Source organism: Ostrinia furnacalis, unplaced genomic scaffold (genome assembly GCF_004193835.3).
Source record: "Ostrinia furnacalis isolate ACB-3 unplaced genomic scaffold, ASM419383v2 OfSCF4144, whole genome shotgun sequence".
Taxonomy (NCBI): domain Eukaryota; kingdom Metazoa; phylum Arthropoda; class Insecta; order Lepidoptera; family Crambidae; genus Ostrinia; species Ostrinia furnacalis.
The window spans coordinates 501318-516814 of record NW_021134383.1 but is presented as its reverse complement, the minus strand read 5'-3'; the positions used below and the strand labels follow the sequence as shown (position 1 = coordinate 516814).

General features: G+C 41.0%; 1 protein-coding gene across 1 annotated transcript in view; it reads right to left on the bottom strand.

The window, feature by feature from the left end:
• The window catches only part of stan (protocadherin-like wing polarity protein stan), a 117549-nt gene that overhangs the window by 37238 nt on the left and 64814 nt on the right, over positions 1-15497 (bottom strand). The window contains exons 6-17 of the mRNA XM_028313063.1: positions 14844-15076; positions 13950-14075; positions 11177-11343; positions 10547-10689; positions 7496-7663; positions 6106-6293; positions 5057-5294; positions 4133-4337; positions 3594-3746; positions 2335-2555; positions 1056-1227; positions 303-598 (exon numbers count right to left, since the gene is read on the bottom strand). Of these exons, the coding sequence (XP_028168864.1) occupies positions 303-598; positions 1056-1227; positions 2335-2555; positions 3594-3746; positions 4133-4337; positions 5057-5294; positions 6106-6293; positions 7496-7663; positions 10547-10689; positions 11177-11343; positions 13950-14075; positions 14844-15076 (2310 nt within the window). The remainder of the gene's footprint in view (positions 1-302; positions 599-1055; positions 1228-2334; positions 2556-3593; positions 3747-4132; positions 4338-5056; positions 5295-6105; positions 6294-7495; positions 7664-10546; positions 10690-11176; positions 11344-13949; positions 14076-14843; positions 15077-15497) is intronic.

Here is a 15497-nt window from a genome sequence, read left to right as displayed (position 1 = left end):
AAACAACCAAAAGAAAACGTTTTATTTAATATTAATTTGTTATCGTTTTTGTGTAAGCGTTGCCAGAATCACGTATTCAAATGATAATAATAATAATTTAATACTAAGAATAGAATCGAGACTGTTTAGTGTAAAGTCAATAACAAGGTTAAATTTTATCTAGAATAAAGTTTTAGCATTGCTTGGAGAAATAGATCAAAGAGCAAGTTATAGCAAAGGGTTATAGCAATTTTGGTTGGATTTCATGATATACATAAACGTATAGTTACAATCACAATATAGCAGTAGTCTGATCTACATACCTTATCAGTGACATCAGCATCATACGCCGGGACCCTCCCAAACGGCCCCACAGGGAAGCAATCCTTATAGTTGTTGAATATAATCTGGAAGTCCTTCATCATAGGCGCGTTGTCGTTGACATCTGTCACCAGGATCTCGACTCTGACGTCATTCCACAGAGGCGGGCTAGCCGCTCGGATGACCAGTTCGTACTTCTTGCGGGGACTCTCGTAGTCCAAGTCGACCATTGTGATCAGTTCTGCCTTGTCAGACCCTTGGCGCACTTCGAGGGAGAAGCTGTTGGAGTCATCACCGCCTGGGAGTGTAATAAAGAAATTGTAAAATAAATCCATAAAGGTCGAGTTTCAATAAACTTGTAAAAACAATAAATTCAATTTAAAAATGGCTCCCATTCAGAAGAGTGAAAGTGCGACCCTCTCTTTGTAAAATGTCATTGTGTCGCTGCGTGAAAATGAAGAGATCCGCAGAAACCAAAGTAACCGACATAGCCCGCAGAATTTCCAAACTCAAATAACAGTGGGCGGGGCATATAGCTCGTAGAACTAATGGCCGTTGAGGCAGAAACGTTCTCAAGAGGCGACCACAAGCTGGAAGGACGTAGTGTGGGCAGGCCTTTCACTAGTTGGACCGACGATCTGGTGAAGGTCAGCGCAGGTACAGTCGTTGTATAAATCCTTTGGCCTCCCTTTTTTCCAGCTGTGGAAGTCATTTAGCTGAAACGAACAAAAGTATAAACAGACATATAAAAGTACCTTTGATAGAATAATGCACCACAGCATTAACCCCCTCGTCAGGATCGTGTGCGTATATCTCCCCCACAGTGGTTCCTATAGGACTGTTCTCAGGCACGTAGAAGGTCAGGCAGTCGCTTTCGAAGACTGGCGGTGAGTCGTTGATGTCCTCCACTTTTATGTGCACGATCACCTGGGAAAGAGTTTGTGATGTTGTAAGAACGACTTCAGTTTACAGCGGAATTTATCGCGTCACTATTTATGTCGATGTAAAGATAAGTAAAAAGGAACGTTAAGAGTCTCTGGATCTTGAACGCTGTAGGAATCAAAATGCTATACATACAGGTCCCATTGAGGCCTTTCAAATTTTCAACTCGATTTCATAGCATCTGAACAACTTACCGTTGAACTCTGAAGCGAGGTTCCACCATCAATGGCCAGTGCCTTCAAGTCGTAAGTAGCCACAGATACTCTGTCCAGAGCCTTATTGGTTGTAATAACCCCTGAGGCGGAGTCGATGACGAAGGAACCTTGCTCTCCCTATTTCTGGTGTCGAGTTCGTAGTGAACCCTCCCTTCGAGGCCTTTCAACTTTCAACTCTATTATGTAGCACCTAAATATTACTTACCGTTGAACTCTGAGGCGGGGTTCCACCATCAATGGCCAGTGCTTTCAAGTCGTAAGTAGCTACTGATTCTCTATCCAGCGCCTTGTTGGTTCTTATGACGCCAGATGCAGGGTCGATGACGAAGGAACCTTCCTCCCTATCTCTGGTGTCCAATTCGTAGTGAACCCTCCCTTCGAGGCCTTTCGATTTTCAACTCTATTATGTAGCACCTAAATATTACTTACCGTTGAACTCTGAGGCGGGGTCCCGCCATCAATGGCCAGTGCCTTCAAGTCGTAAGTAGCCACAGATTCTCTGTCCAGAGCCTTGTTGGTTCTTATAACGCCAGATGCGGGGTCGATGACGAAGGAACCTTGCTCCCTATTTCTGGTGTCGAGTTCGTAGTGAACCCTCCCTTCGAGGCCTTTCAACTTTCAACTCTATTATGTAGCACCTAAATATTACTTACCGTTGAACTCTGGGGCGGGGTTCCACCATCAATGGCCAGTGCCTTCAAGTCGTAAGTAGCAACTGATTCTCTATCCAGCGCCTTGTTGGTTCTTATGACGCCAGATGCAGGGTCGATGACGAAGGAACCTTCCTCCCTATCTCGGGTGTCGAGTTAGTAGTGAACCCTCCCTTCGAGGCCTTTCGATTTTCAACTCTATTATGTAGCACCTAAATACTACTTACCGTTGAACTCTGAGGCGGGGTTCCACCATCAATGGCCAGTGCTTTCAAGTCGTAAGTAGCCACAGATTCTCTGTCCAGAGCCTTGTTGGTTCTTATGACGCCAGATGCGGGGTCGATGACGAAGGAACCTTCCTCCCTGTCTCTGGTGTCCAGTTCGTAGTGAACGCGGCCGTTGAGGCCTACGTCTGCATCTGTCGCGCTCACTTGAGTGACAGAAGTTCCTGAAGGAAATAAACATAGTCAATGGTGAAGAATTTCGACAATTTTAAATATCAAAATCTCCATTTTAGAGTAAGTAAGTATGAAGAACAAGACAAACGAAGATCAATTTTTTTTTAAATACTTTAATTAATTGGGTACAGTCGGATTCAAACTAAATGGTGGCTCGGATATTAGCTGCGAGTGCAAGTGCACGCAGTTTTCTTCGCCCCGCACGCTCGCTGATACCTAATATTGTGTACTGCGCCTGCGCAGCGACTCGTGCGATTTTCCAAGCCGCTTTAAAGTTTGCATCGGACTGTAGCTGATAATACCCTCTATACAGGGTGTTAGGTAAATGGGTAGGATGAGCCGACACTAGCCCATGTTAACATGGGCATATAAATGGTATGGTGAAGTCAGAAAATTGATATCTTCATTTTAATTATTTTATTTTTCATACAAATCGGATTTTATAAAAAAAAAATTGTATGAAAATTAAAAAAATTAAAATGATGATATCAAAAGACAATGCCGGAAATTGGCGTCTTTTTTTTTCGCGCAGCCATCAACCATACCATGTTTTTTGGTTACAAAATAGTGTAATAAACCAAACTTACTAAGACATGTATACCTCTAAACTCAGTCTGAACTGAGTTACGAGCATTAGAAGTTTGATGTTTTACATACTAAGATTTGCTTTTTGCGCGCAAGTTTTGTAAGAAATTGCAACAAAATTGCAAACAAAGGGTTTATTACACTATTTTGTAATCAAAAAATAAGGTTTGATCGATGGCCGCGCGAAAAAAAAAGACGCCACCTTCGATACAAAATCTGGCATTGCCATTTCTGACTTCACCATACCATTTATATGACCATGTTAACATAGGCTTGTGTCTGCTCATATACCCATTTACCTAACACCCTGTATACCTATGTGGAACCTTACATATAGGTTTCCAAGGATAAAATGCAGAATTTTTAGAAAAGCTGTGCTTTGAATTACATGTCAGATAATGTCTAATGAAACACTTTGATTGTGGAGTTTTCATGAATCTTACCGACTAAAGCGTCCTCCATAATGTTGGCGGTGTACAGTTGCTGCTTGAAGACGGGTTCGTTGTCGTTTACGTCTACGACGGATATCTCTACATCTGTCGTGTCAGATAGAGAGGGCACTCCGCCATCTCTGGCAGTTACTGTCAAGAGGTATCCTGTGAACAGAAATGTTTATTTATCTACTGTTTGATTCTCCCTTTTGTCGTAGAAATTGAAATGACAAACGTCATTTGCTGCACAAGTTGCACATTAGCCCTAACAAGTGGTAAAACATGACAGTTGTAATGTCAAAAGACGGCCAAAAGGCTTTAGCTCTGGCCTCTCCAATCCATCTTCTCCCAGCGTGAGGAGTGTAGACCAAATCCTCTATTTGCCTCAAGTAAATTAAAGAGGGTAATTTTCCTGCAGTGGAAACTGGATACGTGGATACAATATGTTCATTTATGTTATTTAAACTTAGTCCACTAACCGTCAGACGGACAGCGGTAGTATACTTGGGACCCTTTTGTGAACGAAATCCAGTAAAATAAATGTCACTCACCACTCATAGTTTCTCTGTCCAGCAGCTTATTCGTAGTAATGGCGCCAGTTTGCGGGTTGATCACGAACTCCTGGTCGTGGTGCGCCACCGCCTCGTTGGATATTTCCGAGCTGAGGCTGTATGTGATCTGAGCATTGACACCAACATCGCTGTCGGTAGCTGATACCACGAGGACTGTCGTGCCTATTGGTGCGTCTTCGAATACCTGGTGGAATGATTGGGTTTATAAACAAAAGACTGTAAAAGTCAGTCACCTTTGTGTGGAAAGAAAGACACAGCTTAGAAATATCATACGCCGCGCGCGCAGCGTTAAATAGTTCGTGATCGTGACACCCAAAGTAGTCAAAAAGTTTGCAACACTTCTTTGCTACATTGGAATAAAGTTGCGTCATGTAGTCTTCTCCTTCTAGTCGTGTCGACAACAAACCTAATACAGTGCCAGCTCAAAACTCCGCTACAAGAGTGGCGTTGTATGTAGTGTTGTCATCTTTTTGGCCACTTTGGGTGTTACGGACTATTTGATGCTGACTGTACCTTACGTTTGACGCTAGAATACTCCAGCAACGTTACATATTTTAGTAGATCAGAGGTAGTCAATTTACTCAAGTAATATGGGTAAACTTTTGTAAAACTATGCATAGTATGGTGAAACTGGGTCCAAGTCCCTAGAATCTAGATTTTTCTACGAAACGAAAAATGAAACTTACCGCAGCAGTATAAGGTGCGTTTTCAAACACCGGCGCGTAGTTGTTGGCATCAGTGATGTTGATGTGGACCATAGCAGTGTCAGAACGGCCGCCACTGTCGGTAGCAGTGACAGTAAGAACGTATCGCCTTTCTTGCTTGAAGTCTAGTGGCTGCGCGACTGTGATAAGTAAGACCCCGCCCATTCTGTTCGTTCTAACATTGGAAAATGGAACTCACCGCAGCAGTATAAGGTGCGTTTTCAAACACCGGCGCGTAGTTGTTGGCATCAGTGATGTTGATGTGAACCATAGCTGTGTCAGAACGGCCACCACTGTCTGTAGCAGTGACAGTGAGTACATATCGCCGTTCTTGCTTGAAGTCTAGTGGCTGTGCAACTGTGATGAGTCCACGCCCGTTTTGGGATGTGATGGAGAATCGACCGCGGGTGTTGCCACCGGTGATTTCGTAGTGCAATCTATGACAAACAATCGAACATTAATGGTTATGAAAATCTTTGTGTACATCATCGTAAGCAATTCTATTCTGAATGACCCATTGTCAACTAATAAAAATATATTAAGGAAAGTTGAATTTGCTTTAGGGCGCTGGGGGAGTCCTAATGTTGACATATTCTTTCTTGATCTTACCGATTGTCCTCGTCAGTATCTGTAGCCGTGACATGGAGGCTCTCCCCTGCCCCCCCCCCCCTCTATTCGGTACGCCTATGATCTCCAATGCCTTCCTTGATCTCACCTTTTATCTTCATCAGCATCCGTAGCCGTGACGGTGACGAGCGGCGTGCCGGGCGGCTCGTCCTCGGCGATTTCCACGTCATACTGCACCGGCGCGAATACAGGATCGTTGTCGTTGACGTCTTGGATCACCACTACCACTGACGCTGTGGCGTGGTCAGCATAGGCGTACTCAACGTCTGGTTTAGCTCATTGCATGTCATAGGAGACTCTCCCCTGCCTCCCCTCGATTTGGTACGCCTATGATCACCAATGCCTTGATCTCACCTGTTATCTTCATCAGCATCCGTAGCCGTGACGGTGACGAGCGGCGTGCCGGGCGGCTCGTCTTCGGCGATCTCCACGTCATACTGCGCCGGCGCGAATACTGGATCATTGTCATTGACGTCTTGGATTACCACCACCACTAACGCTGTGGCGTAGTCAGCATAGGCGTACTCAACGTCTGGTTTAGCTCATTGCATGTCATAGGAGACTCTCCCCTGCCCCCCCTTCGATTCGGTACGCCTATGATCATCAATGCCTTGATCTCACCTGTTGTCTTCATCAGCATCCGTAGCCGTGACAGTGACGAGCGGCGTGCCGGGCGGCTCGTCTTCGGCGATCTCCACGTCATACTGCGCGGGCGCGAATACAGGATCGTTGTCATTGACATCCTGGATTACCACCACTACTGATGCGGTGGCAGAACGGGGCGGGGTCCCGCCGTCGGTAGCTGTCACCTGTCGAAGGGTCATCATGTTTATTTGGTTGTTACGGTGTTGTTGTGTAGACTCAGTGTTCCGCAAAATTTTTGTGTTCAAGGTAGGTACATCTAGGAAAACGAATTTTTTTGGAGGTGCACCACTCGTGGACAAACATTTTTTAAGTAATTACCTTTATTAGTTAAGACTAATGGTGTGCCGAGGCATACCATCTAATGACCACGATACACCAGTGTGACGCGGTACACCGTTTGCGGAACACTGGTGTAGACTGTAGTATGGATTTCATCAACTTCTTAGCTTTTAATTAAATACTCGATTAACTCTGTTGAGTATAAGAAGAGGTAAGCAAGTGGAGGTATTTAGAGAATTTGATCAATTTTTAACAAAAAAAATATTATTGAAAGTCTTCATTGGTGTTTGAACATAAAAAAAAATCTGTAAAAGATCCCTCTCCTTAGTCGCAAATTAAATTATTAAAGGTCACACAGAAAGAGTTGAGGCGATTTTCGAGGCTTTTAAAAAGACTGTCTGCGAAAGACTCACATTAAAATTTTCAAAAGTATCTAGAAAAACATCATAGCTTACCTGCAGCTGGTATTTGGCCTGTGTCTCGCGGTCCAGCTGCCCCGAGGTGTAGACCCAGCCGGATCGCGGATCGATGGTGATGGGCAGCTCGCTTCCACTATACTCCTTGTCCGAAAGGGTGTCACAGCAGGAAACAATAAGAAGTAATGAGATCTTACCTGTAGTTGGTATTTGGCCTGCGTCTCGCGGTCCAGCTGCCCCGAGGTGTAGACCCAGCCGGATCGTGGATCGATGGTGATAGGCAGCTCGCTTCCACTGTACTCCTTGTCCGAAAGGGTGTTACAGCAGGAGCCAGACAGAAGTAATGAGATCTTACCTGCAGTTGATATTTGGCCTGCGCCTCGCGGTCCAGCTGTCCCGAGGTGTAGACCCAGCCGGATCGCGGATCGATGGTAATGGGCAGCTCGCTTCCACTGTATTCCTTGTCCGAAAGGGTGTCACAGCAGGAGCCAGTAAGAAGTGATAAGAGTTTACCTGCAGCTGATATTTGGCCTGCGCCTCGCGGTCCAGCTGTCCCGAGGTGTAGACCCAGCCGGATCGCGGATCGATGGTAATGGGCAGCTCGCTTCCACTGTATTCCTTGTCCAAAAGGGTGTCACAGCAGGAGCCAGTAAGAAGTAATGAGATCTTACCTGCAGCTGGTATTTGGCCTGTGTTTCTCGATCCAGCTGTCCCGAAGTGTAGACCCAGCCCGATCGCGGATCGATGGTGATGGGCAGTTCACTTCCACTATACTCCTTGTCCGAAAGTGTGTACGTCAGCTCAGCGTTGACGCCTTCGTCCGCGTCGTAGGCTTGCACCTGAATTTAATAAAAATGAATGTTTTGTTTTAAGTTATGCCAAATTTGAAACAGCAGGGCTAGGACTAGCAATGCTGTCATGCATGGATGAAACGATATGATCTTATAGTGGTATTATAATATCGACTTTAGACAATATGCATAGATACATTTAAAGTCATAGTTTAATGTACACGATTTCTAAGGCATGTTTGAAACCATCATTTCGCCGACTACCTCTCACATAGGACTAGGTATGCGTTCAATGTAAGTTAATTCATTTACCTATGTAGGTATCATCTATACTTGTAATAAATCTGTAGAGGTCAATTCTGTACATGAAATATATTTTCAAAATAACTATCAGGGGGTGATAAGTGATCGATACTGATGGCAAAAATGCAATCAGTAATTTTTTTGTCTGTCTGTCTGTCCGTCTGTATGTTCCTTATAGAAACAAAAATTACTCAACAGATTTTAACGAAACTTGGTACAATTATTCTTCATACTCCTGGGCAGGTTATAGTATACTTAGGAATTCCCACGGGAACAGGAATTAGCGGGAAAATCCTTTTGTATGAAAAATCTAAACCGCTTAAGTTAGACGCTTGAAATTTGGCATGCAGGTACCTTAATAAACTTAAAGCTTAGTTACAATAGGATATTGCAAAATTCCCACGGGAACGGGAGTTAGCGGGAAAAAACATTTGTATGAAAAAATCTAAACCGCGTAAGATAGATGAAGGGGGTAAAACGGGATCCACCCCAAGTAACATTTTACTCCATTTAAGAGTTCAATAGTCGTTCACATGTACTCCACAAGCTGTGTATGTCAGCTGTATACGAGCTGTATAGCTTGCTATAATATAATGCTTTTATAGAACCAGTTTGGGCACAAATTAGACAGCTTTAAGTTCACTATGGCTGTACATTAGCAGTATAATAGCATTATAATAGCAGTTTAAATAGTAACATCGTACTTAAGGCTGACTTACGGCACTATATGGGACGCAGTGTGAACCATACAACGTACGTGAGAACAATAAAGAGTAACAAGTGGCTAAATGCACAGCTTTCAAAGTTATAAAGTCCGACAAAAGTACTCCAATGCTACATAAAGTTCACGTGTGTCCTAAATTATTTCCACATTTTAATATTAGTTTGGTATTTGTACGTGAGTGCCAAGAGGAAACAACTCGGGCGGATAATATAATCATTTATGCAAATAATAACACGGGTTTTAAATACTTAATAATGTTAATGCCATTGGGAATGCAACTTTATCGTGAAATGTATACATATTTACAGCTAAAATATTTACGCGCCTCTGTAAAAACGCGATATTCATTTTAAAATATTTAAAACTGGCTGAGAGGAAATCTACAATTTTCAGTTTTTGATATTGTATTGGCATTATAATTATACTACGGTAATTAATTATAACATGAAACCAAAACTCAATCGCTCTATCTGCGAATTTTGTGATAAATCTGCATTAATTTTGGAGATTTATTTGGTAAATATTTTAGGTTATGTAGAACAAAATGGTGGAAATGAAATACGGCTATGTGAACTGTTATAACTCCAATTTAATGCGGTGAGCGTATATTAGGTTCACATGTGTTCTGTTAGAATGCTGTTATCTATATTAAGTTCCACATTTGTACCACTACAGCGCTAATGTCTATAAATTTATTCTAATGTGAACTTATGTACAGCTTTAAGATGTACCTAGTTCAGGTCAATTGTGTATCTTTAATTCTTTCAAATACTGAAATTTTAGAGATCCGCAATAAAAATTATTAATGTCCGTTAAATCGCCTAGCCCAGGTACTAATAGTCAAGTATGAATACCTAAAGCATCAGACGGTAGTGTTCCCGGTTTAAATTCGTTTATTATGCCTGACAATTTATTCAAAGCGGAATGAGGAATACGATTTTCAATAGCCCATGTTCTTATTTTTTTGCTAAAGGTTAAATAATTGTCTAAATCAAAATTGTATTCACTATCACTAGAACTGCAATCATCACACTCTGATATCTGTATATTTTGAAGGGAACTTTCAGGTTCAGGCATAATATTTTCCTCTGCATCATGTACAGAACCACCATAAATACAACTAAAAACAGGCTTGGGGAAAAGTGTAATAGAATATCACATTCACATTCATTTTCAGCTTAAAGCAAATAAGAGTAGTACTTGTGGACAAATAAACTGCTATTGATGTTAATGGACAACACATATAGTCCTTTTAACAGCCTACAGTGCACATGCGAACCATTGAAACACTTTTGTACAGATAGTAAAAAAAGGTTATTTTATTAACAGAAACAAGTCCTACTACAGCTACTAGCTGTATAACAGTCTAAAACAAGTAAACATAACAGCCTTTGGCTTTATAAATGACCACGTGTGTTCTATTAAAATGCTAGCTCTATAACATCGTACAAGTAGGCCGTTAAACAGCGGTTGCCGTATTTCTACCCTCCTATAATGCTCTTAGTCAGACGGCTGACTAAAGGATAGTTGTTAGAGTATTATAACACCAACAATCGTATAAAAGTATAACTCTACACTAGTCTACACTCCTATAAGTCCCTTAGACAGGTATAGGTGTAATTAATTGCAATAATACAGCTTATACATCACGAGTGAACTGTACTAATGCTTTAAGTACACATTGGAACTAAATGTGAACTCTTAAATGGAGTAAAATGTTACTTGGGACGCGTACGAAGTCGCGGGCGGCTGCTAGTACAAGATAAAACAATAATTATTAATACACCGATGAGTCAGTTTATAATATGCTAGATCGAATAATAATGCAAATATTTAAATTACCGGTTAGGATTAAATAGATTCAAGGCTTTTATCAACTAAAATATAACCAGTTTTCTCCTTACCCTGACAATACTATATCCCACGGGCACATTCTCGCTGACTGACTCTTGGAACAGCGACGTGTAGAACCTGGGCGAGTTGTCGTTTACGTCGCGGACGTTCACCAACAGCTGGGTCGTGTTGGAGCGGGATGGGCTGCCTCCGTCTGAGAGAGATAAAAGTCAAATAAGAACGTTTTTAAGAAACTACCTAAGACACATACGAGTAACTTGCAATTTCTAACAAATATCCTGAGCTTAGATAAGACATTGTACCTACTTTGTATCAACTGGATTATCCAAACGGCTTGAAGAAGCACACAGTGATATCTGATACCGAGCTCACACGAAGGAAGAATAAAAAGTCAACCAAAATATTGACTTGGCGGCAATTTTTTTTAAGAGTTAGACGAGTGGTATGCGTAAGACAATCCCTTAGGGCCTTGCTACACTGGCGGATTGCAAGAGGAGCGGCGCGGCGGCGCGGCGGGCAAGCCGCGTTCACCAAAATGCTTGTAAAATGCCGCGGCGTACCGCGCCGCGCCGCTGCTCCGCCCAGAAAACCTTATAAAGATTGAGTATTTATCCAACTTCGCTTAGTTTTGGACCAGAAATTGGCATTTCTTTCTTCAAAATATTCAAGTGAATTATTACCTTGCGCCCTTATAACAAGCCTGTAGCTCCTCAGCTGTTCATAATCCAGCGGTTTGACCAGAGACACATCCCCGCTCAGACTGTCGATGGAGAATTGCATCTGCGTGTTGCCGCCGATGATGGCGTAGCGGATCGCTGCGTTCGCACCGACATCCGCATCTGTTGCTCTGTGGACAAAGGTTCAGTTATGTATAATGATGATGATGATTAATCCTTAATCTGATCGAATTCGGCCATGGTGATCACTTCGACTTCTAACTGACTGAAAATGGCCTACAGCTGCTGATCTTCGTAGTTCGAGTTTAAAGTATACAAAAAACTTTACTATTAAATTATTTTTCGGGTAAAAATATTTTGTTGGAGGGGAACTGATTTAAATGGGGCTCTCCTTGTAAGAAAGAAAAAATGGGAATCCCATATACTACTCGTATATGGCATATAGTTTCTGCCGTTCAATAAAAATATAAATTATAAATCTAAAATAATTTTGCTATCGCGAAAATTGGAATCAGCGAAACAATTTTCACGCGTATACGAAGCTTAACTTTAAAAAGCAAATTGTATGGCCTACTATAATTTTTTTTTTATCCACAACGAGGAAGCTCGAATTTCGCAATACTAAGCAATTTGTTACTTTTGTATAGTTTTATAATTAAACAATTTTCCCACAAAATAACGTGTTGTGCAATATGATAAACTATTCAAAGACACTCGTACCTTGATTAAAGTTTAATAGCTAACAAGAATCGATTACACCCACAGAATTGCAAATCAATATTTGATCTAAGTTCAGGCAACGGCCATATTGCGTGAGTTGCATCTAAGATGCAGTTTGCAATGTTATGCGTTTATTGCTAAGCCATATTGCCTATGGTCCGTGCCAGCTGCCAATAGAAACTGACAATTTTGGGAGTAAAGAGAAGCGATACCAAATGTATAGATGACCCATGCTGAACTGTCCCACCAAACTCAATGACAGGAGGGCGCTACCATCGTTCAACTATATGGTTTCCGACATGGCAAAAATCGGAACCAGCGATCCGGTATTGACGGTGGCGCCCCCCTGTCAATGTCATGCATAGGACAGTTCAGTATTTCGGAACTATAAACAAACCCTATTTCATGAGTGAACCCGTCTGACTTTGACATATTTTGGCGGGGAGAACGAGACATTACGACAAATACACAAGATGGGAAGAGACAGAATATTTGTCAACTCGACAGTCGTATCGACCTTTTGTACCTATCGCTGCTAGTTAGCCGTACCTACTCTAGATAAGATGAAACAGACATAAAGATGTTTGACTGTCTAAGGCCAGGTGTCTACCAAGGTGGAGCGGAGAAGTAATTTGAAGAACCAATCAGATTTTATTCATTCCATTTGTCTTCTCCGCTCCGCACTGCTGTCAATTTCTATAGAAAAATTCGTCCGCCCGATTCTTCTCCACTCCGCTCTGCTTTGCTGCGCCTTGATGGAAACCGGGCCTTACTTTGCTTTACTCCTAACTTTGCTTTACTTTGCAATCAAAAACAGATACAAAGACAGTTCGGTATCCATGTCATGTTTTATCTGTCACAAAAATTGCCGGTTTCTGTTGGTGTGGACTAAAGAAATCGTCGATATTCGTGTTATAAACGTAGATAGTGATAGGTAAGTTTGCAAACGAGATTAAAACTTAACAAACAACTGTATAATTTGGTTTTGTACATTCCTAATGATGTGCTATCATAGAATCTAAGTGTGCTATAATGAAAAATCTAATTTACCGGCACAAATGTCATGCATAAATAAATACTTATGAATATACAGAATAAAATTGATTAAATAAATGTATTTGATTTAGGATTTATTTCATCAGATCTAGGGTAGGTACCTACGAAGTTCCAAGTTATTTATTTCGCCTAATTTTGTTCAGATATTAGATTATACTACGGCTTCCAGTATTCACGAGCTACTTTAAAGACCAATCAATCATAATCTTTCATATCCTTTTGGTAAGAGGGTTTAAGATTTATGTTTCAGGGTATAATCAAAATATCAATCAAAATTACACATTTTTATATGACAGAGTACAAAAGGCCAATTTATGCAACACCAAAATTGCCATATTGCTTACTCTAAAGATAACATAAATATTCTTTTGAAAGAAGAATAAGTACTTACTCGTAACCTCATTTGTGAGTGTTCAATATCTTGTTCAAAGAACCATCAGTACGATTTATGGTCATGAAAATTCAAGGAGCTTGGAGAGAAACCAGGATTAATGGGAAAAAGATGGGAGATCTAAGTATATTTCCTTTTAATGGTCTGCACTCTACCAGGCCTTGTCTACTCGATATTTATTGACCTCTTGATATTTATTTTAAAAAGTATACTTTTGATAAGTTTCAAAACTGTTAATTAGAAATATATTTTGTAAAGTAACACTCGTGTAAGCTGTATTTATTTCAGGAGGCCCGTAGAAAGGAAAGGTACGGAGATATATGCGAATTCAATACTCAATATGTTTATTGCTTCCTTCGTCTGACCAGAGTGGGGTTTGTGTATAGGCCAGCTGGTCCAGAAGACGCGTTTTTGCCTACTCGTGCGATTTTTGACGTACTAAAGGTTCACACATTTTGCCCACCTGCAGTCGCGCGTTTTGCTGATGAAAACGGGCGAGTAAAACGTGCTATCTAGACCTACCAGCTCTTCAGGTTCGTCCTCCTACAGTAAAGACTAAATGTAGAGTATGTAGAATGTAGACACTTGATGATGATGAACAAATCTTACTTGATTCTCGCAACGACCGGGTTGTCAGCTACGCTGATGTCCTCATCCACCGTGACTGTGTACGTCTTCTCGCTGAACTGCGGGTAGTTGTCATTGTCGTCCAAGATATTCACGTGGATTGTCGCTCTGTTGAGAGAAAATATATCAGTAAATTAATTATTTTAAAATTAAATTAGTACTTACATACTAAAGCTGGGTTGCACCATCTTACTTTAACTTTGACAAACGTCAAAAATCTGTAAAACTCCATACAAGAAGCACCGGTTAGCGTTATAGTTACCGTTAAAGTTAGGTGGTGCGGCTCAGCTTATGTTAGATTCTTAGCGTTATACTTTTATTTCACTCGACACAACTTCCATCGTTTGTGTTAAAATATAAATGTGTATTTCATACATAAAAGAAAGAAAGTCTTCGGTAAAAACATTAATTGCGATGATGAAAGACTTCTGAAATAATTACCTTATCAATTTAATTAAAGGGACAGCGTTAATTAGATGTTTTTGATGTCGAAAAATGTAAAGTTAAGTTACAAAGTCACAACCAGTAAATGAATACTTTTATGTGTTAAATATCTTTGGTCTAAGGTTTCATAATGAACTTTCATTCTAAGTTGATAAATAATATGTATTAAAATAAAATAATAAATAATAGTACAAAAACTATTGTATCTGACGACATAAAAAACCGCCATGTTTGTAAAAAAAATCTATATTTCCCGCCAATTTTTATTACCGGCCAGGATTTACCAAAAAGTATCGATTTTAAAAAAGAACTCACGTCTAGAGAGTGGATCGGTGGCCTTGACAATCATGACAGTGAAAAACTTTTTCTGTTTCCCGCCAAATAACCTGGCAGTGGCAGGATTCAAAAAAGTATTTATAAAAAAGAACTCACGTGCTAGAAAGCCGATCGGACACAGGGCTGGCTTGATCGGTGGCCTTGACGATGACAGTGTATCTGGCCACTTTCTCTCTATCCAGGGAGGCCCTGGTTAGCAAGGCGCCGCTTCTTCCATCCACCCTGAACACATCCTGGATGTCGGACTGCTCGGAACTGACGTCTATTGACTCGTTGGCGTCGTCTGGATTGAGGTTCTCTGCTATCACCGATTCGATTGAGTATTCCACCTGTAGAAAATATGCAATTAAAATATAGTAAAGAACACGTAGGGGACAAAGAATTTAGTTCAATTTTAGTCTGAATTTCCAAGAACTGTACGTGTGACGTAAAGGTCGTATAATGAAACATCGCAGAGATATTTCATATTATTCAGTCTTTCATGTTAATATTATATCGAGGAAATGAGGAACGCAGGTACCTCCTTGAATTAAATATATTGTATGGAAACTCGTAACTTTTATCTCAGTCAAATTACAATACTATGTAGTTAGAAGAGCACAATCAACTAAATAAATAGAGAATCTAGTAGTAGTAAATGCGTTGGCTTTGTTTGTAATAAGCACTAGGGCAAGGCTGCTCGATCCCAGACCCGAAGAATTTTAAGTGGCCCGCGCAAGTGTGGTTAGATCTTAATACTTAATGAGTTTT